The sequence below is a fragment of the Narcine bancroftii genome, chromosome 5 (assembly GCF_036971445.1).
Source record: "Narcine bancroftii isolate sNarBan1 chromosome 5, sNarBan1.hap1, whole genome shotgun sequence".
In the NCBI taxonomy this organism is placed as follows: domain Eukaryota; kingdom Metazoa; phylum Chordata; class Chondrichthyes; order Torpediniformes; family Narcinidae; genus Narcine; species Narcine bancroftii.
Window position 1 is genome coordinate 188,212,985 of NC_091473.1, and position 23,640 is coordinate 188,236,624.

Below are 23,640 nucleotides of genomic sequence, written 5' to 3' on the forward strand. Positions count from 1 at the left end.
ATAAACAAGAAATTCCACTGAGTCAATTCTTTTCATTTCCTTCTCCTTTCGTTAATTTAGGTAGTGAATGTCCCCGGTAGGTTTTCTCTATTGTGTTTCATGTAAGGCTCCCATATTTGTTCAAATATTTCAATATTATTTCTTAAACTATATGTTATTTTTTCTAATGGAATACATTTATTCATTTCTATATACCATTGTTGTATTTTCAAATTATCTTCCGGCCTCACCAATGTTTTATACAACTTTATCAAAGCATCCCAATGCCTGGACTCAATACTAATTTATGAAGCTAATGTGCCAAAAGCTGTCTTTACAACCCTATATCCATCTGTGACGGCACTTCAGGGAACTGTGTATCTTTATTCCCAGATTCCTCTGTTCCACCATACTTGTCAGAGCTCTACCATTAACGGACGATGTATGTCCTACCTTGGTTTGTCGTTTCAAAATGCAACTCCTCATGTTTTTTGAATTTAATGAATTCATTAAATTCCATCAACCATTTTTTTTCAGCCTGTGTGTTTCCAGCACCAAATTCTGAGGCACACCAGTAGTCTAAGCCTTCTAGTCTGAGAACCAATCATTCTCTACCACTCTCTGGCTTCTCCCATAAAGGCCAGCATTGAATCCAGTCTACTACCTCACCGCGAATACCGACCGTACGAACCATCCTACTGACTGACTTCCCATGTGGGACAACACCCACAGCCTTTCCTTCATTAGCTTTCCTCCTCGATTAAACTCACATGGGTTAAGCATGACCTTCCACACGCCAAGCCCTGTTTAACTATTCCTAATCAGTCCCTGGCTGTATGCCCAGTCTCTTAGGATACCTTCCAGTAATTTACCTACTACCGACCTCAGGCTCGCTCGACTATAAGGCCTCTTGCCCAGACAAGAAGATGAGATCTCTACTGAGTGTGTAGTGATTAGTTTTCATTGGATGTGTTACCCTTCTCAGCCACTGGGCCAACAGTGGCATAAACTCTGGACAAATACATCCAGATTTTTTGCTGAGAGGCTGAAACTTCTTTGGCCTGTGGGAATTTGTTGTGCACATATGGTTTCTGCTTTGACCTCTTAACACCAGACCAAGCTATTGTTCTCTCCCTATATCTGCACCATTCAGAGAGTAGCAAGCTGGGGTAGGAGCCATGACCTTTCCTCATTCCTTGGGCCATGTCACAGAGTTCTGCAGCCCTGAAACAGGTCCTTTGGTCCAACTTGGCCATGCTAGCCAAGGCTGAGCCATTTATTTCAATTCAGCCCATATCCCTCTGAACATTTCCTGGCTTATGATGTTCCAATTTAAGATATTACTAAGATTATTAGAATCCATACTTCCAATTTCAAGTTCCGATGTTTCCCACACTTGCAATACACAGTGCACTGACAGCTCTCTCGCGATGCAGAGATTGTGTTCATCATGCGCTGTTTTGAATACTGTAAAGGTTTTCAGCGTCCTCTCCCTGACCGCCCGCTCATCTGAGCTCTCGACGGCAGATCCTCTCCCTGGTTGTCCGAGCTCCTGACCGCGGGTCTCTCCCCGGTCAGATGGGTGGGCAACCTGGGCGTTGGGAGCTCAGATGTGTGGGCAGTCGGGGAGAGGACGCCCTCGACACCCTCTCACATTCCGGTTCAGCAAGCCTCCAGCAGTCTGCAACCTGATGCGAGTCCTTTGACCGCAATTGCCAGCAGCCCGTGGCCTGCACAGGTTTCTTAACTCGAATCCCCAAACAGCCCACTGCCTGTTTGTTCTTAGCTACAGAGCCCCTCACTAGATCGCCGCCATGGTCACTGTCCCACGAGTTGTCTCCTCTGCTTCTTCTCAAAGAGTTTGGGGTGGGGGGGGTTCTAGTACCCTGCACCAGTACTCTTCATCCCCAGTGTCTCCAACCCCTCGAGACATCTGCTGATCATGGGCATCGCCATCTTGGGCCCAGGATTTTGAAATAAACCATCGTCGGCTCCTTTAACAGGCCATTTAAAACCTATATGGAGCCGTCGGTAGTTGGACTGTCTCTCCCCGAATTGCTTGACAAAAAACTTTGAAAACAAAGGGAAAATACTGAGGTACCAATGTAAAATCCAAGGGGCAATGGAAGTGAAGAAGAATGGGAGAGGTACGCAATACTGACGGGGCAAACGATTCCTTGGCTGTGTCCTGGACCACAGTCGCGCGTTGCAGAGACCGTTGAGGTGGGGACGATTCTTTGCCTGGAGTATGGTGAATTATAGGTGTTTTCTCCCATGGCACAAGGTGTTGCATATCTTTATGAAAGAGGCAGATAAATTTTGAGAGGCAAAAAGCTTCAAGGAATATCGAGAGAGCATGGGAATATAGTAATGAGACACTGTAGCGCGTTGAATGAACCAAAGACTTGTTAGCTCAAACTAAGGCTTCAAACAGCAAAAGACTGGAGCGTATTACAGCACGGTGGACCAGTCCAGACGGACCTGGGTCTGGTTAGAAGCAGCCCTTTATGACCCGTCATTAGGCATGGCTATGACTCTCAGCCAATCACAAGAACTATAAACAAATATATACAAATATATACATTGGAGATAGTATCCTGTACTATCACAGACACATGATCTGCCATGACTATGTTGAAGGTGTAAAAACACGAGTGCTGGAGAACTTGGCAGGTCTTGCAGCGACCATAGGAGGTAAAGATGTATTACTGACAGGTGCCACAGGCTGAATGGCCTGCTTTATTCTCACGGTGTAATGCAAAGTTCAGATTTATCGTCAGAGTACATACATAACATCACATATAACTCTGAGATCCTTTTTCCTGCGGGACAGGGAGAATCTTCACTATTGATAGTGCAAACAAAAAACTGTACTCCAGAAAAGATGTGTATACAAAAGAAAAATGTAAACAAGAAGGAAATGCAAACAAACTGCAATACAGAAAAAAATACAGTAATAATTAATTTGCAAAGTAAGACTCCTTAAGCGAGTCTCCTGATTGAGTTTGTCATTGAGGAGTCTGATGGTGGAGGGGTAGCAGCTGTTCCTGAACCCGGTGGGCGCGAGGCTTGAGGCCCCGGCACCTCTATCTTGACGGCAGCAGTGAGAATCGAGCGTGTGCCGGATGGCGCGGGTCCTCGATGATGGCTGCTGCTTCCCGACAGCAGCGCTCCCCGTAGATGTTCTCGATAGTGGAGAGGGTTTTGCCTGTGAGGTCCTGGACTACTTTTTGCAGGGCTTTCTGCTCAGAGGAATTTAGTGTCCCCGTACCAGCCTGTGATACAGACACGACAGCACACTTCTGTGTACTAAACTCTCGACTACTTGGAGACGGGACTCTGCTTGGGGGGGGGGGGGGGGGGGGGGGGGGGGCAGGGTACCAGCCTCCCTGACTCTTGCCATCTCCACTCCAACCAGATAGTCATTGTGCGTGTGTGAGCCTAGTCTAGCTGTTCCGCTCCACAGAACATCAGGACACCAGTCAAGGCTGATCTGAGCATGGTTTTGGTGCAGGTTTTTATACTCTCATTGGACACAATTGCAGAAACTTGATTCATTTACTTTTACAGAATGGGGATTGCAAAGATCTGGTTACTACTAAAATATAGGTTGATTACAGGATAAGCTGTTTAATTATCTATGTTTAACTTGATTAACAATGAGTCTGTTTCTGTCACAACAATGGGTTCATGATACGATTGTAACTTAACAATAAATCCAGTTTCCTGATCAACAAAGGGCACATGCCACAACATAATTAAAGAAGTCTCTGAAACTTAGGAATCATCATTGCTGTATTCCTCGGCTCTACTCTTGGGTCTGTCTTCGGTTCCCTGTTACCAATCCCACGTCCCTCTTTACAGATTATAGCCCTCACTATCCCTGCATGAGTCTGGCAAGTTTTGTGTTTCTTCTACTTGGTTCATTACTTCCAGGAGAGGAAGAATTAATAACTCTTTAAATGTTTTATAAAATTCTATTGGAAATCCATTCTCTCCTGGTGTTTTATTGTTCAGCATCTTCTTAAATTAATCCTGTACTTCCTCTATTTCAAATGGTTTTATTAGTTTGTTTCTCTTCTTGCAATTTTGGCAGTTCAATTTTAGCTAAAAGTTCCTCTATTTTATCATCTTTCCCCTCGTTCTCAGTTGGATATAATTGTTCATAAAATTCCTTAAAATTTTAATTAATCTCTGTTGGGTTATATGTAATTTGTTTGTCCTTTTTCCTTGATGCCAGTATTGTTCTTTTAGTTTGTTCTGTTTTATGTTGCAAATATTTTATGTTTTTTCTCCCAGTTTGTAATACTTTTGCTTTGTTTTCATTATGTTTTTCTCCACCTTATATGTTTGTAATGTTTCGTATTTAATTTTTTTTGTCCACCAATTCTCTCTCTTGTTATATCATCCCTTTTTACTAATTCCTTTTCTGTACTTACTATCTCCCTTTCCAACTGCTCTATTTCCCGATTGTAGTCCTATTTCATCTTAGTCACATAACTTATTATCTGCCCTCTAATGAAGGCTTTCATTGCGTCCCATAATATAAATTTCACTGATCCTGTGTTTATTTCAAAATATGTTTTAATTGGGCATTCAATAAACTCCCTAAATTCCTGTCTTTTAGGTAGCATGGAGTTTAACCTCCATCTGTATGTTCTTGGTGGGATGTCCTCCAGTTCTATTGCTAATAACAGGGGTGAATGATCTGATAGTTGTCTAGCTTTATATTCAGTTTTCCTAACTCCCTTGAATATGGGCTGACAACAAAAACATATCAATCCTTGAGTATGTTTTATGCCTACTTGAATAATATGAGTATTCCTTCTCTCTTGGGTGCTGTCTCCTCCATATATATCCATAAGTTTGATTTCCTGCATTGATTTAACGATAAATTTGGCTACTTTATTCTTTTTACTTGAGTTTTGTCCAGTTTTATCCAACATTGGTCCAAATTAAGGTTAAAATCCCCTCCTATCAATATATTTCCTTGTGTGTCTGCAATCTTTCAAAAAATTATCCTGTATAAACTTTTGATCCTCCTAGTTAGGCGCATATATATTGAGCAAATTCCAAAATTCTGAGTATATCTGACATATCATTGCATACCTCCCTGCCAGATCTATTATTTCCTCCTCTATTTTGATTGGTACAATTTTGTTAACTAGTATAGCTACACCTCTAGCTTTTGAATTATATGATGCTGCCGTTATGTGTCCAACCCAGTCTCTCTTTAGTTTATGTTCTGCTTCAGTTAAATGCGTTTACTGCACAAATGCTATATCTATTTTTTTCTTTCTTCAATAAATTTAGTAGCCTCTTCCTTTTAATTTAGTTATATATTCCATTAATGTTTATAGTCATATAGTTCAACAAGGCCATCTTGCTTACACCTCTTTTCCACCTCTTCGCCACCTCCATCCCCCTTTTCCCCATTTTCATCTCTTAGTTTTCTCTTATCACACTTAATGCACGACAACACATTTAAGACCTAAAGTACCCCCACAGTTCCCACATCCACTAATACCTTAACCCCAAAAGTTCTTCTCCCCCCCCCCCCTGAGTTGCCCCATATCCCTTGCCAGGCAACCACAACTCCCCTTTTCATTTGGATTGCGATCTTGTTCGAAGCGTCAACTGATTTTGCAGTGACGGTTATTCCCCCTCTACCCAGCCCTCTCCAGAAAACACTTTTTTAACACATATAACAAAGCTCTATCTCTTTTTTCGTCCCCCCTTACTCCCTTCCTTTCCTTCTCTTTTCCCTCTTTAGTTCTTTACATATACATTGTTTTTATATCTTTATATATACTTTATCGCCATTCTTCATTCTTGTTACATCTCTTCATTTCTTCTCCTGTCCTGCAAACGTTCTGCGAATACTTGCACTTCTTATAGATCCGAGAACGGTCTGTTTTGCTCCCTGGGTATAAATATTTTAAACACGGCTGGATGTCTTAACATGAATTTGTAACCTTTTTTCCATAAAATCAATTTCACTGTATTAAACTCCTTCCTCCTCTTTAAGAGTTCAAAACTTAAGTCTGGATAAAAAAATATTTTTTGACTCTTGTATTCCAATGGGTTATTATCTTCTCTAACTTTATTCCGTGCCCATTCCAGTATATTTTCTCTTGTCGTGTATCTCAAAAATTTTACTAAAATGGATCTTGGTTTTTGATGTATCTGCGGTTTCAGAGCTAATGCTTTGTGTGCCCTTTCTATTTCCATTTTTTCCTGTATTTCTGTCATTCTCAGGACCTTCGGGATCCATCCTTTTATAAATTCCTTCATGTCTGTGCCTTCTTCACCCTCCTTCAGGCCCACTATTTTTATGTTGTTTCGCCTACTATAATTTTCCAACATATCAATTTTCTGAGCTAACAACTCTTGTGTCTCTTTAATTTTTTTATCACTTTTTTCCAATTTTTCTCTTAAGTCATTTACTTCCATTTCTACAGCCGTTTCTCATTCTTCCACATTATCTACTCTTTTCCCTATTTCTGTCATTACCAGTTCTAACCTTTGCATTTTATCTTCTGTTCTTTTCATTTTCCTTTTAATTACATTAAATTCTAACGGTAACCATTCTTTTAGTGATCTCATTTCTTCTTCTTCAAAAAAACTTTATCTATATTCTCTTCATCAGTTTTAGCTTTTATTTCTCTTTGTCCATCAGTTTTACCTTCTATTTCTCTGTGAAGATCTTGGTCTTCTTCCTCTTCTGTGTCTCTACCTGTGTTTGTGTCTTCTTCTCTTTGTCTGTGTCTCTTCTGTTTTTCCTAATGAGCTGCTTGTATCTCTTTGTCGGGCCTCTTTTTGCTGGGCCTCTTGTTGCTGGTCCTCCTCTTCTGGTTTGCTCATCTGTTGTGCTTCCTGACGTTGATCTTCTTGATTCTTCCATCTATCTCCCACATCTATTTCGTCGCTCCCTCTTCTGCTGCCTTCCTCATCCTCCAGCTGAATGCCCTGGTGTCAGGCGTCCCTCAGCTGTTCGTACTGTGGCAGCCCACTCCTCTGCTGAGCCCCCCTCCTGCCGGTTCCTCTTTCTCTTTTGATTGCACACTGCGCACTTTTGTTTGGCTCCGAGAGCCATTTTTGCAGTGTACCGGCTGGTGAGTTGCGACTCCGCAGGGCAGGCACTGACCTCGAGGGTTGGGCGTTCCTTGCCACCACAGCGCCTTGTTCCCTCTTACAGGTAAGGCCTTTTTCTTTCTTCTCCGGCGACTTTTCTACTTTTTTTCCAGTTGTTTTTACTTTCTCCTTGAAAGCCATCTTCTTTCTCTTTTCTATATCTTTATCTTCTATTGCTTAAATTTTATTTTTGTTATCCTTTGCTTTTTCCTAACTTTTTTGCTATTTTCCTGGAGAGGGCTGGTTTTCCCGACCGGCCACTACTCCATCTCGTGACTCCTCCAAAGACTGTCTTTAAGTCGAATTTGTAGGTAAGTCGGAACAGATATATAACAATTCTTATTTAGCATCAGTTAGTCAAATGTTTATATTAGTATGGAGTATATATTTTCCTTTTCTATACCTATAAAACTACTGGAGCCAATTTCTTCAAGTAATCAGTAATGTGATCCGACTTAAAATGGCGGATGACATTCTACTTCCTCGAGCCAACAAGCCATTGAAGCCGCACGTAATCTGTCCTTAAGTACGAGGTGTCCGTAAGTCAGACGTTCAAAACCCGGCGACTGCCCGTATTAGAGATGGTGCAGGCTAGTGGGCCAGAAGGGATGGTTACTGTGCGGAACATTTAAATTAAAAAAAAAAGGCTGGTTATGTCTACCCTGCCACACTGGTAACTCCAGGACTGGCAGGGTGCCTGTCACCTCGAGGTGCCTGCTGTGGAGATTAGGGTGGGAAAACGTGTGACTGGGGGTGGGGTAAGAATCCGCGGCTGATTGGAGGTTTGCTCTTCCCAGAGGAATGAAGGTGATTGAGAACCGGGCCTTGAAGGATGAGGAGAAGATGGAACTGCAGGAGATCCAATTGAAGGAAGCCAAACACATTGCGGAGGAGGCAGACCGGAAGTATGAAGAGGTGAGTGAGAGACCGATGGCTCCCTGATAGGGTGGTTCGAGGGACGCACACAGATTGGAGAGAATGTGCAGAGCTGACAATGCACTACGTCACTTTTAAGTCGGACTTTTCCCCTTGAGGACAGCTCTTTGGAGCTTTGGTTTCCTATGCTTCAGTTTGTAAGAGGATTGTCCAGATTACAAAATGTTCCCCTGGGAGCAACTCTACTCTTCTCCATAAAGGTTGACTTGTTTGAAAAAGAGAATTCGCAGTCAGATCGAGAGAAAAAATGTGCCAACGTCAAAAATACTTCAAATATCGCAATTCAGGTTTTCATTTATCGTCACCGGCACAGGATAAACAATCTTTCCTTCGGCTGGCAAGTCACCCAATGTCGTAATTAACCCTTTTGACTCCACGTCCTGCTTTTCAGGGCCTACCAACAAGCATGCGTACTCTGCATCCCAGTTTTCTGGGACTGGTTTTGTACCCAACCACTAGCTGCTTAGTACCAGTGTTCATACCGTAGTTTACCAATGGGCCCAGTCCAGAGTATATATTATAAAAGGTTAAAAATGGCCAGAGTCCAAAGGATTAACAAGTCAAAAGTCCCTCAGAGACCACGTGGCAATGGACCTGGCCGCCTTTTTCGATAGGACCACCTCTGGCATCCCCACAACTTCTGCGGCCATGTGGCCTGTTGTTCAGTGATGAACGGAGCTCAATTCCCACCACCCCCGGCACTTAGCCAGATTGCACCTCAACCTTTGGACAGCACCTGCGACCCTGGTTGGAATCCAGCGCTGTCTGGAAGGAGTTTATTTCGGGATGTTCCAGTTTCCTCCCACCTTTCAAATCGTATGGGGGCTGGCGGTTAATTGGGTGCATTTGGATGCCACTCTTAGCGCAACGCTGTTACAGCATCAGCGACCGGGACCAAGGTTCAAATCCATTGCTGTCAGTAAGGAGTTTGTACATTATCCCCGTGTCTGCGTGGGTTTCCTCCAAGTGCTCTGATTTCCTCCCACCGTTCAAAACATATCAGGGTTGTAGGTTCATTGGGTGTAATTGGGAGGCATGGACTCGTAGGCTGGAAGGGCTTTATTTCTGTGCTGTACCCCTGGTGTCCAATATCCCGAATTGTGAGGAAGCCATCGGCCCCTGAGGCCTTTCGGGAGGCCCACTCACCATCACCTGGACCTGGTTCCCAGAAGCCTGTCACCGTCATCCCACTGCACCTGAGGTGATGTTCTCCTCAGCCGCTGCACTCTGCTCCATGGAGTGGGGAGAGCGGAGTATCTCAAATCTCCCAACACCAAGTACCACCTCAATATTTTGCGCCTCAGATAACAAGTTGGAATGACCTCCAAGGGCTTTCCATGTAAACCTCTGCAGACTCCTTGTGTATGCAGGTCAAGTTAAAATTAGCTCTCCTCAGTGTTTTAATTCCCTGCCTTGTGGAAATATCCTGTATTCCTACCCACCTTTGGCAGATAACATGGTCATTCAAGGTTGCCGCACAGGTGGCTAAGAAAGCTTATGAGATGCTGGCCTTCATTAATCGTGGATTATTGAGTTCAGGAGTCATGTGGCTCTATAAATCTCTGGTTAGACAACACCTGGAATATTCTGTTCAGTTCTGGTCGGCTCATTACAGGAAGGATGTGGATGCTGTACTGAAGGTGCAGAGGAGACTCACCAGGATGTCGTCTGAAATGGAGAACGTGTCTCATGAGACAGGGTTAACAGAGCTGGGGCTTTTCTTCTCTAGACAAGATATAGATAGGACTCAGTAGCAGATGGAGTTCAATCTAGATAAGTGTGTAAATCAGCAGACACTGTGATTGAAGTAAAAACACGATGCTGGAGAAACTCAGCAGGTCAAAAAGTGGGCTTTATAGAGCAGAGATGAAGGTAGTTAATCAGCGTTTCGGGCTTGAGGCCTTCGTCAAGGCCTGAACAAAAGTGTGAAGAGATGCATTGTGGGAGGTCAAAGTTGAAGGCAGAGTACACAGTTAATGGCAGGATACTTAACAGTGTGGAAGTACCTCGGGGTCCAAATCCATAAATGTCTTAAGGTTGCCGCGCATTGATGGGGGTGGTGGTGGAGCCTGGTACAATGGGGACATTTCATTAGGCGTGTAGAAATAAGAAAAATAAAACGTCATGGGTGTGAGGTAGGGAAAGGTTAGATTGTTGAGCATGTTTGTATTGTGGGCTGAGGGGTTCAAAGGATTAAACACTCCCCCATGTTGACTTTGGCTTGTGAACTGTCCTCCTTGCAGGTTGCCCGCAAGCTGGTGATCATTGAGGGTGATCTTGAGAGGACTGAGGAGCGCGCCGAGGTGACAGAGTCGTAAGTATGCGGTTCCAGTTAACCCCATCATCCGCTGGCTAGCGAGCATGGGAACGCCTCACAGTGCACATTGCTTGAGAGGTGGGCTAGAGGGTGAAGTTTTGAAAGTCCAGTTGGTTTCCTGTGCTCAACATTCCCAGGTGAGCAAAGCCCCTCAAATGGCAAAGGGTGTGGGGGGTGGTGTCAGGTAAACTTGGGATGGACACACTAGAGGGCAGGAATCTGAAGCAAGATAAAAGCAATCCATTGGAGGAACGAGAAAGTCTGTGATTGTAGTAAAGGGCTGGAGGAACTGAGCCATTCCTGCAGCGTCCAAGGGAGGCAAAGATATATATTTGTCAGGACATCGAAGGTTAAGGGGAGAGGCTGGGCAGTAGGGAAGGGTGGGAAAATAGACCACCTCATGATTGAATGGCAGGGCACACTCGATGGGCTGAATGCCCAATATTTGCTCTTTTGTCTTCTGGGCCTGATCCTTTTGTCAAGATGTGAACCAAAAAGGAAGGGGGAGGAGGGAAGAAGGGGCAGGAGGGAGGAGCAGAGGCATAAATGGACATGGAGTGGAGGGGAAGGGGAGAAAAACTGAGAATTGAGCAGGGTGGGGGGAATAACTCTATGAATGCAGAGCTGGAGGAAAGGAGACAGAGGGACGGGGAAATCGAGATGGACAGGGAGAGGGGAGCTAGAGATAGAGGGGCAGTGAACGTGAGAGACGGGGGAGAGGAGGTGGAGACATTGGGATAGGGAAAGAGGGAGACAATGGGGGGAGTTGGAGGAAAGGAGACAAGCAGTGAACGTGAGAGACGGGGAAGGGGAGGTGGAGACATTGGGTAGGGAAAGGGAGACGGTGGGGGAGTTGGAGGAAAAGAGACAAGCAGTGAACGTGAGAGACGGGGGAGAGGAGGTGGAGACATTGGGATAGGGAGGTGAGCGTAGTTGGAGGAAAGGAGGGGCAAGGAAAGGGATAGGTTAGGGGGGAGCTAATGGAAACCGTCAGTGTCCCGGCCGGAGCATGAGATGCTGTTCCTCCAATTTGTGGGTGGTCTCCATCGGACAGTGCAGCTGGAAGAACTCGGTGGCTGAACCGTTCCAGAATTGTCGGGCCAGGTTCCTTCATTGGGACTGAGAGTGCAGGGCTGGGGGGGGCGGGGGGCCAGTATAATAAAGAAAGGGCAGAGGGGATGGGCGTACGATGGAGGGGTGAAGGAAGAAGGAAATTCCAGACACCCAATTGAAACTGGGGGAGGGAGGGGGCAGCTTAATGACACAGGGTAGGTGAAATCACTCCTGATTTTGTGATGGGATAGTCCTCACTCCCGGGAGTTGTGGAAACCAACTGGATTTTCCAGGCTTGAGCTGGGGAAGGTGTCATTTTCCTGATTGCAATTCCCAATGTCACCCCCCACCATGCCCTCCCGATTGTTGTTCACCATCCTTTCCCACCATTCCCTGCCCTCGCTCTCCCCAGAGCCGCTGACTGTGGCAGGCCCACAGCAACAGAGAAGACTACAGTACAGCGCAGGCCCTTCAGCCCATGGTGTTGTGCCGACCTAGATATACTTTGTTTAAAAAAAATTAAACCCTCCCTATCTTACAGCCCTCTATTTTTCTTTCATCCATTGTTCTGCCTCCATCACCACCCATGGCAAGGCATTCTGGGAGGGGGGGGGAAACAAACCCCTGTTGTCTCCCCTAAACTTTCCTCCCTTCACTTTGTATGTTGGTGGAACATAAAAGCTCTAGCAAACCCAGTCCAAGATCCTGCTCCCCTCTCTTCCCACACTCCATCCAATCCCATGCAGACTTGGGCTTGAAACCTGAGCCATTTTGGTGCTGTACAGGGAGCAGGTTTTGTGTAAAATTAGATACTGTGGACCCATTGAGTAATTGGAAAGCTACTATTTCCTTAAATTGAAGATGTGATGTACAATCTCCTGAACCCTTGACTGACACATGTCAAATCCCTGGGGCATTGCTTTCCAGCAATCAGGCACCCAGCAATATCGGGCCTTCAGTCTGAGAGCTTGATCTGATCGCTTGTGGGAGCTCCATCACAGCTGAACCACAGAACACTGGAACACATAAACAGGCCCTTTGGCCCAACCAGTCTGTGTCGAACTATTATTCTGCCTCATCCCATTGACCATAGCCCTCCATACCCCTCCCCTCCATGAACCCAACCAGATTTTCCTTAAACGTTGATGTTGAGCCTGCATTCAGCTAGCAGCTTGTTCTGCTTAAAGAAATACCCCCTAATGTTTCCCCCAAAGCATCTCGCCTTTCCCCTGTCCTCTAGTTCTTGTTGGTGGAGAAAGCTTGCTTGCATTTACTCTTATCAACACCCCTTGTAATTTTATATACCTCCATCAAATCTCCCCTCATTTTCAAACACTCCAGGAAGTAAAAGTCCTTTCCCTATAACTCGGGTCCTCAATTCCCGGCAACACCCTCGTAAGCTGCTGAGCCTGAACCTCCTCACCTCCATTGCGAGTCGAGGCTCGCCCCTTGCCTTCTCCCCTCACCCCATCCGTTACAGCCTCCTCACCTCCATCTCAACCAGAGATGTCCGACCCAATCAACCAACACCACCGGCCCTCTTCCAGGGAGAAGGGCTCTTCTGCAGACCATCCCGTCAAGTCGGCTGATCGAGCGCTGTTCACCAATCTCTTGACCAACCAGCAGCCAGGTGTCCTTTTGAGGGAAAGTGACATCTTCCCATTATCCTTTCCCATATTAATGTGAGCTCATGCAGTGTTGCATATAATTGGGAATGAAGACCATCAAGCCTCATCATGACTGTGTTCCCCTTTTTTTCCCCTCCCCCCATATCCATTTTGTTTTGGTTTCCTGGTTTCTTTGCATGCTTCATCCCCATGACACCCTCACCTCTTGCACGCATCTTGTGGACACTAACAGCACGTTGCGGAAAGTGGAGGAGGAGCTTAGAACCAGGAGTCAGTCTTTGAAATCCTTACTCGCGTTAGAGGAAAAGGTACTGGATGCTTTCTGCTCTTGATCCACGTGCTTGAAATGAGTTAACTTCCCCCGTGAATTTGGGGAGGAGTAGGTGGCGGGTGAAATGTTGGGGGTGTTTGTGTTTGCTGCATGTCATGCTTGAGCAATCAAATCATTATTTCTTTTGCAACCTGAAGTCTGCACGTTCTCCGTTATTCTAACACCGATCCAGTTTCAGTTGCTGAAATCCAGGGCAGAGATTCTCGATCTTTCCCCCACTCATATACCACCTTAAGTAATCCGTTACTAGCCACAGAGTACCTATGGTTTGTGAAGGATTACTTAAGGTGGTGTGTGTGAGTGGGGATGGGTGGGGGAATAAGGTTGAGAACCACTGGTCTGGGGCTTCTGTGGGGGTGGCAGGAATGGTGATGGTTTTTCTTGGTTGGTTTGTACTTCCAAAGATGTGAAGAGACGTATAAAAGTCCCATCACTGGGATGGGCCGCCCCTCCAACCAATCAATGTCCGCATTCTCACTCCATTTCTAATTGCACGCATCTTCTAATCCCCCCTTCTCCAATCTAATCATCAACAAAGAGGTGATTTCTGACTTGAGAACTATCGTGCCCCGACAACCATCTTACCTGTAACCAATCTGCTTGTTCGTCTGCTATCCGTCTGTCCATTTGGTGGCAAGAAGAATCAAAGGGGAGTTTGTATGAGACAGATTAAATTGTAGGGGCATGGCTCCTCTGGGGTGTCATATTTTACAGCATAGAAAACAGGCCCTTCTGCCCACTGTGTCAATGCCAGCCAGTTTACCTACCTGAGTTTCCCCCCATTTGTCCTGTATCCCTTTAAAACTTTCCTATCCAACCGCCTGTGAGTTCTTCAGCCTCCGAGCCCCTTGCTGGTCCTTGTGGGTCATCTCTGCTGACTCGTCTCATACTGACTGTTCATTGATGCAATTTTGATCATTGCAGGTCAATAACTATCTACTCAAAAGCCAAAATTTAAGCTTTGAAAATGGTTTCTCGGGATCGCTGTTTGTTTTCTGTTCCCCTGGTGTGTGTGAAGCCTTATTTTTGTGTTTGCCATGCTCTTTATTGATGACATCTCTCCCTCTTTCTGCCTTTTCCCTGCCTCCCCACACCCATCGTCTGGTTGTGTTTCTGACCTCTGTGTTCTCACTCACTCCCCCTTCCCCTACTCCTTCTCTCCTCCCTTTCCCTGCACCAACAGCAAGTGTGCAGAGCTGGAAGAGGAGCTTAAAAATGTGACAAATAATCTCAAATCACTGGAAGCCCAGGCTGAGAAGGTAGGCTTGCCTCTTCCCTGGTTTCCTCCTCTCCCTCCCCAGTCCTTTCCCTTAAAAACGGACACCTCTTCTTCTTTCAACCTTCCACTCTCTCCAGATGGTTGGAGATGTCCCCCTTCTTTAAACAACGAGGCTTTCCCTTCACCACCGTCAACTCAACCCTCATCTGCATATCCTCCATAATTCACACCTCTGCCCTGGCCCCCTCTGCCTCCATGAGCAACAAGGACAGGATTCCCCTCGTCCTCACCTACCACCCCACCAGCCTTCGTATCCGAAATAGCCTCCTCCACCATTTCTGCCACCTTACTATGCGATCTCGCCACCAGGTGCATCTTTCCTCTCCGCCTTCTGCAGGGACCGCTCCCTCAACTTCCCCTGCCTCCCCCCTTCAGTACCTATCGCTGTGACCGCAGGAGATGCTCTATTTGTGCCCATACCACCTCCCTCACCAGTGTTTGGGGCCTCAAACTGTCTTTACAAGTGAAGCAAAAGTCCACAGGAAGCATCTTCTGAGTCTGGCGCTCTACATCGGAGAGACTGGGAGATCACTCCGTTTATCACCTTTGATCTGTCCGCTGCAATATCCGGGATCTCCCAGTGGCAGCTGATTTCAATTCCCCACCCCTTTCCCATGTCATCAAGGCCTCCCAGTTTCGGTCCTTTCTCTTGACGGGCTTGTTTTACAGGGAGGATTCTTCATGTGCAAAGCCAGGCAAAAGCAGGACAATGCTTCCAACAAATACGTACAAACTCCACCTCAAAGATAGTTTTGTGCAAGGTGTGTGAGTGTGTGAGGTGTGTGCAGGGTTGTGTGTCCACTGAAGCAAAGATGATGCTTGTGCTGAGGGTAAAATATAGCAGCTTTCCTCCATCCAAAGAGGATATCAGTTTCTTGGTTAAACTAGAGAAAAATCAAATACACATTAAGCGCGTCCACTGGAAAATTTGACCATAAATAGCAGCCCTTTAAGCATTTTTTTCCCCCTGAATTATGAGTGTTTTCAGATTAAAAGACTGACTATGAGACGGTTGTACCAGAGCAATCGCTAATATTGCCGATGATGCTGTCAGCAAAGGGGCCAAAGAGGTCAGGAAGTGGGATGTATATCTGTGGGGCATATGTGAACATTTGTGTACATGTGTTTGTTTTTCATTTTAAAAAAAAAAGAAAATGGTAGCCCGATCTACATCTGTATAATGTGTACCAAGTTGTTTTTGATGCTCAGTAAATATAGTTCGGAGAAAAAATAACTAGAGAGTTAGTGGTGGGGATGGGGGGGGTTTGGAGAGAGAGAGAATAGATTGTGGGTGAATGGTTCTGCTGGGAAGCCTTGAGACCCTGCATGGGAGTCGATGGGCTGAATGGTCTCGCATATAATGTGAAATATGGGAGGCAACACGACCCGATCACAGAACCACCTCTGTCCGTAAGGAGGTTGCATCTGTGTGGGTTTAAATTTTTAACTTTTAAATTTAAATATACAGCACTGTCACGGGCCCTTTCAGTCCAAGGGCCTGTGCTGCCCAATTGACCTACAACCTCACTGTTCGCTATGCTCACCGTGCCAGGTTTCCTCCGGACGCTCTGGTTTCGTCCCACGTTCCAAAGACATACAGGGTTATTAGGTGAATTGGACACACTGGGTGTATTTGGGCAGCGTGGGCTGAAAGGACCTGCTAAGACCATAAGATATAGGAGCAGAAATAACCTGTAGAGCCCTTTGAGTCTGCTCCTATCACAAGCTGATCCATTTTCCCACTCCCTGACCTTCTCTCCATCACCTTTGATGCCCTGGCTAATCAAGAACGATCAACCCCTGCCTTAATTACACCCAATGACTTAAGCCGCTTTCAGGTGGAATAGCCGGGAGGATGCGGCTCTGGAGCCGGCCACGGGTGGGTGCGAAGCGACATTCAGGCGGCAGCGCTGAAGGCGCCATTCTGACATCTGAAAGGTCCACAGCGGGGAGAGGATCCGTGGACCAAATGCCAGCTCCTGTCAACTGTAGCCGTAGTCCCGCCCGCTCTCAGGTGCCCAGGGGGAATGCTCGGAACCCTCCCCGAGGAGGGTTGGGTAAGTACTCCTCGGGTCAGGGTTTTCCGCTCTCAGGTGGCCTCCCGACAACCGCATTCAGGTATTTTGGGCGGCTTTACGTTGGGGTATTCTGGCCACCTGAAGGTGGCTTTAGCCTCCACAATTGCCTGTGGCAACAAATTCCACAGATCCACCGCCCTCTGGCTAAATAAATTCTTCCACATTTCTGTTCTAAGCGGACGTCTTTCAATCCTGAAATTGTGTCCTCTTGTAGACTCTCCCACCAAGGAAAACAACCTCACCTTTCAACATTTAAAATGTTTCAATGAGTTCCTCCCCCGCCCCATTCTCCTAAATTCCAATGCATAAAGTCCAAGAGCTGTCAAACACTCCACATGTGACAACACTTTCATTCCCAGAATCACCCTTGTAACTGTGCTGTGTCTCTAAACTTAAAAAAAAATGAAAATACAGTGAAACCTCGTTAGAACGTGATTCGTTAATTCGCGGAATTATTTATAGCGCGGGTGTCTGTGGACCCCAAACATTGATTTTAGGATGCCAGGCTAACAGTGGCTAACAGTCACACACTCAAAAATGGACTAATTTACAAGATGAGTATGTTAATATGTGGAGTTTAAAGGTCTCATTATCGGGTTTGAGTCGCAGTATTCTGTTTTCCTGCTTTCTGAATTATGACACCTGCATCCGTTCCGTGACTCGGCTGTAATGTGGTAGGAAATCTTGGACCCCAACTACCGCGTTCTAATGAGGTTTTACTGTAGTTCCTGTACTGATTGGGCTGAGAGACAACTAAACATTAGACAGTCATTTATAAATTCAACATGGAAGTCTATGAATTTAGCTCTCATAGGGTGTCGCTGGAGGTTTGGAGAAAGGAGTGGAAGGATGTGTCTATGGTATTGGGTGGGGGGGAAAGAGGAGAGAAGTGTGTCGAGTGTGAAGCAGAGGGAGCTGAATGGCTACACCCCTGAGATGGGGGAGGGGGGGGGGGATTCCCGTATGTGAAATTCCGTCATGTCTGAGCATCTGGAGGCATTTTAAAAGTAGGAGCAATTCTGTCCTCTCGTGTGGCCAGTTGTGTACGTTTTGTTTCCTCCATGGTGGTTAAGTTTGAGGGAGGATTGTCGGCAAGGACGCTGGGAGTTCTGCAGCTCTCCACGCAGTGCAGGGTTGGGTGGGACATGGACCAGGGAGTACAAAAAAAACACAAAGGTCGGAAATCTCCAGAATTCAAAACATCCCCAATCCACGAAGAGATTTGGACCCTGATCCTGACACATCAGGAAATGTGCATACTGAAGCACACTTAGTGTGCAAAGGCTTGCTGTCTCCGTTCCGTCCACACCTGTTCTATTAGAGGGCGGCACACTTAGCCCAACGCTCTGTCAGCACCAGCGACCTGGGTTTGAATCCGCCGCTGTCCATACATTCCCTCTCCATGGCCTGCGTGGGTCTCCAGTTTCGTTCCACCCTTCAAAAAAAGGGAAACGCTGTGGGTTAATTGGGGTATTTGGGCAGGATGGGCAGTAAAAAAAAAAACTGCAAGGGGCCTAGAGGAGAGACTGAGCAGGCCACCCTGCACACAGAGGCCTTTCACCTCCTGCTGAGGTTCTCCAGTACATCTATTAGATGTGCCTATTCCACCAATTTTTAAAAAAAATTTTTTTAAATTCCTCGTATACTCAGTGTATATACTGGTCATTTTGGGTGACCCATGTTTTAATTTTGTTCTCCTTGGCACCAGTCCGGAGCCTCCCCACCACATCCCTTCATCGAGTCACACCTCCCGTGCACATGGGAGGCAAAAGGTCTGCAGTGCCAACCTATACTTACTCCCCAAAAAATGAAACTCTCCCTATCTCATAACCTTCTATTTTTTTTCTCCATCCAATTAGCCTCTTAAATCCCCCTAATGTTTCAATCTACGCCACCATCTCAGCAAGGTATTCCATGCTCCCACAACTCTGCGTTTTTAAAAAAATTACCCCTGACGTCTCCCCTAAACTTTCCTCCCTTCTATTTGTATAGTTGTTCTCTGGTGTTTGCTACCCCCCGCTCTGGGGTAAAGGCGCCAGCCGTCCACCCAATCTACGCCTCTCAGAATCTTGTCAACCTCTACTAAGACCACTCTCATCCTTCTTCGCTCCAGAGAGAAAAGTCCCAGCTCTGCTAACCAACATTTTCCAATCTGGGCAACATCCTGGTAAATCTCCTCTGCGCCATCTCCATTAGCTTCCACGTCCTTCCTGTAAAGGAGGTGACCAGAACTGAACAGAATCTTCCAAGTAAAAACACGATGCCAGAGAAACTCAGCAGTCAAACATCCCAAATGGTTGAGTTTTCCTGCCTTACGTTTTTACTTCAATCACGCTGTCTGTAGACATTCGTGTTTCTGTGTGGTCTTTCCAGAGATTTATAGAGCTGCAACTATACCTTGCGACTCCTGAACACAATCCACTGCCTAATAAAGCCCAGCATCCCTTCGGCCTTCTTAACTATCTTATCAGTCTATGTGGCAACCTTGAGAGAACTGTGGATTTGGACCCTAAGATCCCCCTCATGCTGCCATAATCCTGTCCTCAGCCTTCAAGTTTCTAAATTTAAATTTAGACCTGCGGCACGGTAACAGGACATCTCGGCCCACGAGCCCTTGCCACCATTTCACCCAGTTGGCCTACAAACCCCCAGTACACTTTGACCAGAGCCCCCGGAGGAAACCCAGGCAGACCTGTGGAGAACGTACAAACTCCTTGCAGACAGAGTGGGATTCAAACCCAGGTCCCCATCGCTGGCGCCGTAAGAAGCTTTGCACCAGCCGCTACACCAACTGTGCTGACCTTCCAAAATGCCTCCCCTCATGCTTATTTGGATTGAACTCCATCTGCCACTTTACTGCATCCTGTCCACCTGTTAACAGCAGGTGAAAGCACCATTTCCTCCTCTGTTGGAACCCCTTTCATAATGCATTGTCCTGTGTTAATGTAGCTTGCGCAAGGTAAGCCGTTGGATATCGTGCATACGGGGTGGAGGGAGAGTCTTCCTGGGCCTAGAGAAAAAACAAGCTTGGTTTGATGAAGCAGTTGGGCATTGAGTTTCCTCAATCCTGATGCTAATCGTTACCAAACTATGGGAACTTGATACAAATTACAAGCGGTGTGATTTGATCGAATCTCTCTCTCTCACTAGTATTCCCAAAAGGAAGACAAATATGAAGAGGAGATCAAACTTCTGACTGATAAACTAAAAGAGGTGAGCATACTTCGGTTTGTAAAGATTACCCTACACCCCTTCGGATCCTCTCCTCAAGGCGGATTCTATTGGAGGAGCAACACCTAATGTTCCGACCAGGCCCTCTCCGACCATTTGGCATTAGCGCCGACTCCTCTCGTTTTGGCCAGACCACTCCCCGTTCTCCCCCTCTTCCCCATTCCTCTGTCTCCTTTCCTCCAGCTCTCCACCCCCTTCCCTCTCCATTCACAGAGCCCCTCCCCCAGTTTGCTGCTGTGCCCTACCACCCTTATCCATCTCCTGACTGTGTGATTATCCTCCTCCCCCTGCCCCTCTCCCCCAACACTTTGCCCACATTTTGCCCGTACCTCGATAAAGGGCTCAAGCCAGAAACGTTAACCATATAACCATTTCAGAGTGGAAACAGGCCATGTTGGCCTTTCGACTCCGCATCGGTTCACTAGGACAACTCTACTAGCTCAATCCTCCCACTCTCTGCCAATATCCATCTAACCCCCTCACCTCCATGTACACATCCTTTCTTCTTTGGCTTGGCTTCGCGGACAAAGATTTATGGAGGGGTAATGTCCACGTCAGCTGCAGGCTCGTTTGTGGCTGACAAGTCCGATGCGGGACAGGCAGACACGGTTGCAGCGGCTGCAGGGGAAAATTGGTTGGTTGGGGTTGGGTGTTGGGTTTTTCCTCCTTTGCCTTTTGTCAGTGAGGTGGGCTCTGCGGTCTTCTTCAAAGGAGGTTGCTGCCTGCCGAACTGTGAGGCGCCAAGATACACGGTTTGAGGTGATATCAGCCCACTGGCGGTGGTCAATGTGGCAGGCACCAAGAGATTTCTTTAGGCAGTCCTTGTACCTCATCTTTGGTGCACCTCTGTCACGGTGGCCAGTGGAGAGCTCGCCATATAACACGATCTTGGGAAGGTGATGTATCTTTATCTTTGCTGCATAAAATGCACAGTTTGACCTACTGGGCATTGTGCTTTCACTTCTGTTATGTTGGTAGCTCTCACATGTAGTTTATTTTTATTTTTTTTTAAAGTTAGACATAGAGAACAGTGTCAAGCCCTTCTAGCCCACGAGACTGCGCCACCCAATTACCCTAATTAACCTATAACCCCTGTACATTTTGAAGGGTGGGAGGAAACCGGAGCACCCTGAGGAAGCCCGTGTAGACACAGGGGGAGCATACAAATGCCTCACAATCAGCAACGGATTGGAACCTAGGTTGCTGGTGCCATAGTAGCGTCACGCTGACTGCGCCGCCGCTGCTTCTGCAAGCTCCTCTGCCCCTTTTGGCGGCAGCGCCACGCTATTGAACTGCCAGCGACCTGGATCGGGCTTCAAGTCTGTAGAGACTTTGTACGCTCTCCCCGTGTCTCCGTGGGTTTCCTCCAGGTGCTCCGATTTCCTCCCACCCTTCGAAGCGTACCGGGGGTTGTAGGTCAATTCGTTGCAATTGAGCGGCGCGGGTTTGTGAGATGAAAGGGCCTGTAACCGGGCTGAATGCTTTAATTTTTTTTAATTGTAAAACACCTCGAGCAAGCACGCGGTCAGTTGGGAAGTACATTTCCCCGTGGGCTTTAGTGTGATAGCACTCAATGAAGATGACAGCATGTTGGAGGTAGACTCGGATTATTGTTATTGAGCGTGGAGGGTTCACTTTGCCTCCTTTATCCCCTAGGCTGAGACTCGTGCCGAGTTTGCAGAGCGCACTGTAGCGAAACTGGAGAAGACCATTGACGATTTAGAAGGTACATGGGCGCGTTGCTGCTCCTGCAGGCTGAACGGGGGGTGGTGGGAGAGAGACAGGTGCGAGGCTGGGAATCAGCGTCACTTTCGGTCTGGAGAAGGCGACACCTGCATTTGTACGTCTCCTGGTTGCGTCACGGTGCCACGCTTAGCCTGGGCCTCTGCTGCACGATGAGGTTCTGCAAAACCACGGTGGGGATGAACCGCGAAGGCGAACATCGAGGGAGGCAGTGCAATGTCCCATCCCAAAGACTGCGCCCTTCCCTTGGCCCTGTCCCAATCCCTGCCTCAGTCCTGGGATCTAGCACTTGTACGAAAGACAACACCTTATCGAAGCATAGAATTTTACAGACAGAAACGTGCACTTCAGCCCTTCTACTCTGTGCCAAACTATTATTCTGCACCCAGTCCAAACCCTTCCATCCATGCACTTGTCCAAATTTTTCTTAAATGTTAAAATTGAGCCCACATTCACCACTTCAGCTGTGGCAGCTCGTTCCACACTCCCATCGCTCTCTGTAAGAAATAGTTCCCCCTAAACTTTTCCCTTTTCACTATTAACCCATGTCCTCTGGTTTGTTTATCACCCAATCTCAGTGCTTACATTTACTCTGTCCATACCCCATTAATTTTACATACCTCAATCAAATCTCTCATTCTTCTACACTCCAAGGCATAAAGTCCGAACCTGTTGGACCTTTACCTGTAACTCAGTTCCTCAAGTCCCAGCGAATCTTCTGCATTCTTTCAATCTTGCTGCTCTCTTTACTGTAGTTAGTTGACCAAAGCTGCACACAATCCACCAATGTCTTCTACAACTTCACCATAGCGTCCCAATTTCTGGTACTCATTAATTTGATGTTATGAAGACCAATATGCCAAAAACACTATTTACAACCCTATCCACCCCACCTGTGATGCCACTTTCAGGGAATAATGTAACTGTATTCTCAGATCCCTCTGTTCTACCGCACTTTTCAGTGCCCTCGTGTATTTGGATAGAGATACACACATCTCTCTCTCTCTCTCTCTCTCTCTCTCTCTCACATACAGTACATGTATAACCCAGGCAAATGTATATGTGAAACTACAGAGTCTGCAGACACTGTGATTGTAGTAAAAATACACAGAAATGCTGGGGAGTGAAAGGAGGGAGGATGGCGTGGATCTCCCAGTGGCCACCCATTTCCCCGTCCCATTCCCTTGCTGACATGTTTTGCCTATGGTCTCATGCACTGCCAGACTGACACCACCTGCAAATTGGAGGAGCAACACCTCATAATTCAACTGGCCACCCTCCAACCAGATGGCATTAACATCAACCTCTTGTCTGTTGGTCTGGACTCCTCCCCCTCCCATCCCCCCCCGCACCCCCCCCCCCAGCAGTCTTTATTCAGATGCCTTACTGCTTTTTCTTATACCTTGAGGAATGGATCAGGCCTGAATCATCGGTAATATATCTTTACCTCCTATGGACGCTGCAAGACCGGCTGAGTTCCTCCAGCATTTCTGTGTTTTTACTAACTATATACACGTGCACAAACTTCCTGTTAGAATTTCAGCTGCTCTTGTATGTTTCCTCCTTTCAGATAGATATCACGTAGAAATCTCGCTTCGATTGACTTTCCTGTTGTAACATTTCATGTTTTCTTTCTCTTGATTCACTCCCTTCTGCCCACCCCCCCTTTCCTTTCCTCATGTCTTCCCCATCTCCTCCTGTCCCTTGGTCTCTGCTGTTGCCGCGCGCTCACACTGCCAGATGAACTGTACGCTCAGAAGCTGAAGTACAAAGCCATCAGCGAGGAGCTGGACCATGCGCTGAATGACATGACCTCCATGTAAATATCTGCCGGCACGCGCTGCCTCGGTCTCTAACCACCGGGGGGCGATGTTTGCCCACCACCGTGCCTTACGCCGCGACATGACTCTAACCTCACCTAACCGCAGCCC

General features: G+C 46.7%; 1 protein-coding gene across 8 annotated transcripts in view; it reads left to right on the forward strand.

The window, feature by feature from the left end:
* The window catches only part of LOC138764397 (tropomyosin alpha-3 chain), a 66,298-nt gene that overhangs the window by 27,663 nt on the left and 14,995 nt on the right, over positions 1 to 23,640 (forward strand). For 3 of the 8 annotated variants that reach the window (XM_069940261.1, XM_069940259.1, XM_069940264.1), the window contains 6 exons: positions 7,911 to 8,028; positions 10,293 to 10,363; positions 13,280 to 13,355; positions 19,886 to 19,948; positions 21,623 to 21,692; positions 23,450 to 23,528. In XM_069940261.1, coding sequence (XP_069796362.1) covers positions 7,911 to 8,028; positions 10,293 to 10,363; positions 13,280 to 13,355; positions 19,886 to 19,948; positions 21,623 to 21,692; positions 23,450 to 23,528 — 477 coding nt within the window. Of the gene's footprint in view, positions 1 to 7,910; positions 8,029 to 10,292; positions 10,364 to 13,279; positions 13,356 to 14,561; positions 14,638 to 19,885; positions 19,949 to 21,622; positions 21,693 to 23,449; positions 23,529 to 23,640 lie in introns of all 8 variants that reach the window. The other 5 variants (XM_069940262.1, XM_069940265.1, XM_069940263.1 and 2 more) reach the window with 3 other exon arrangements.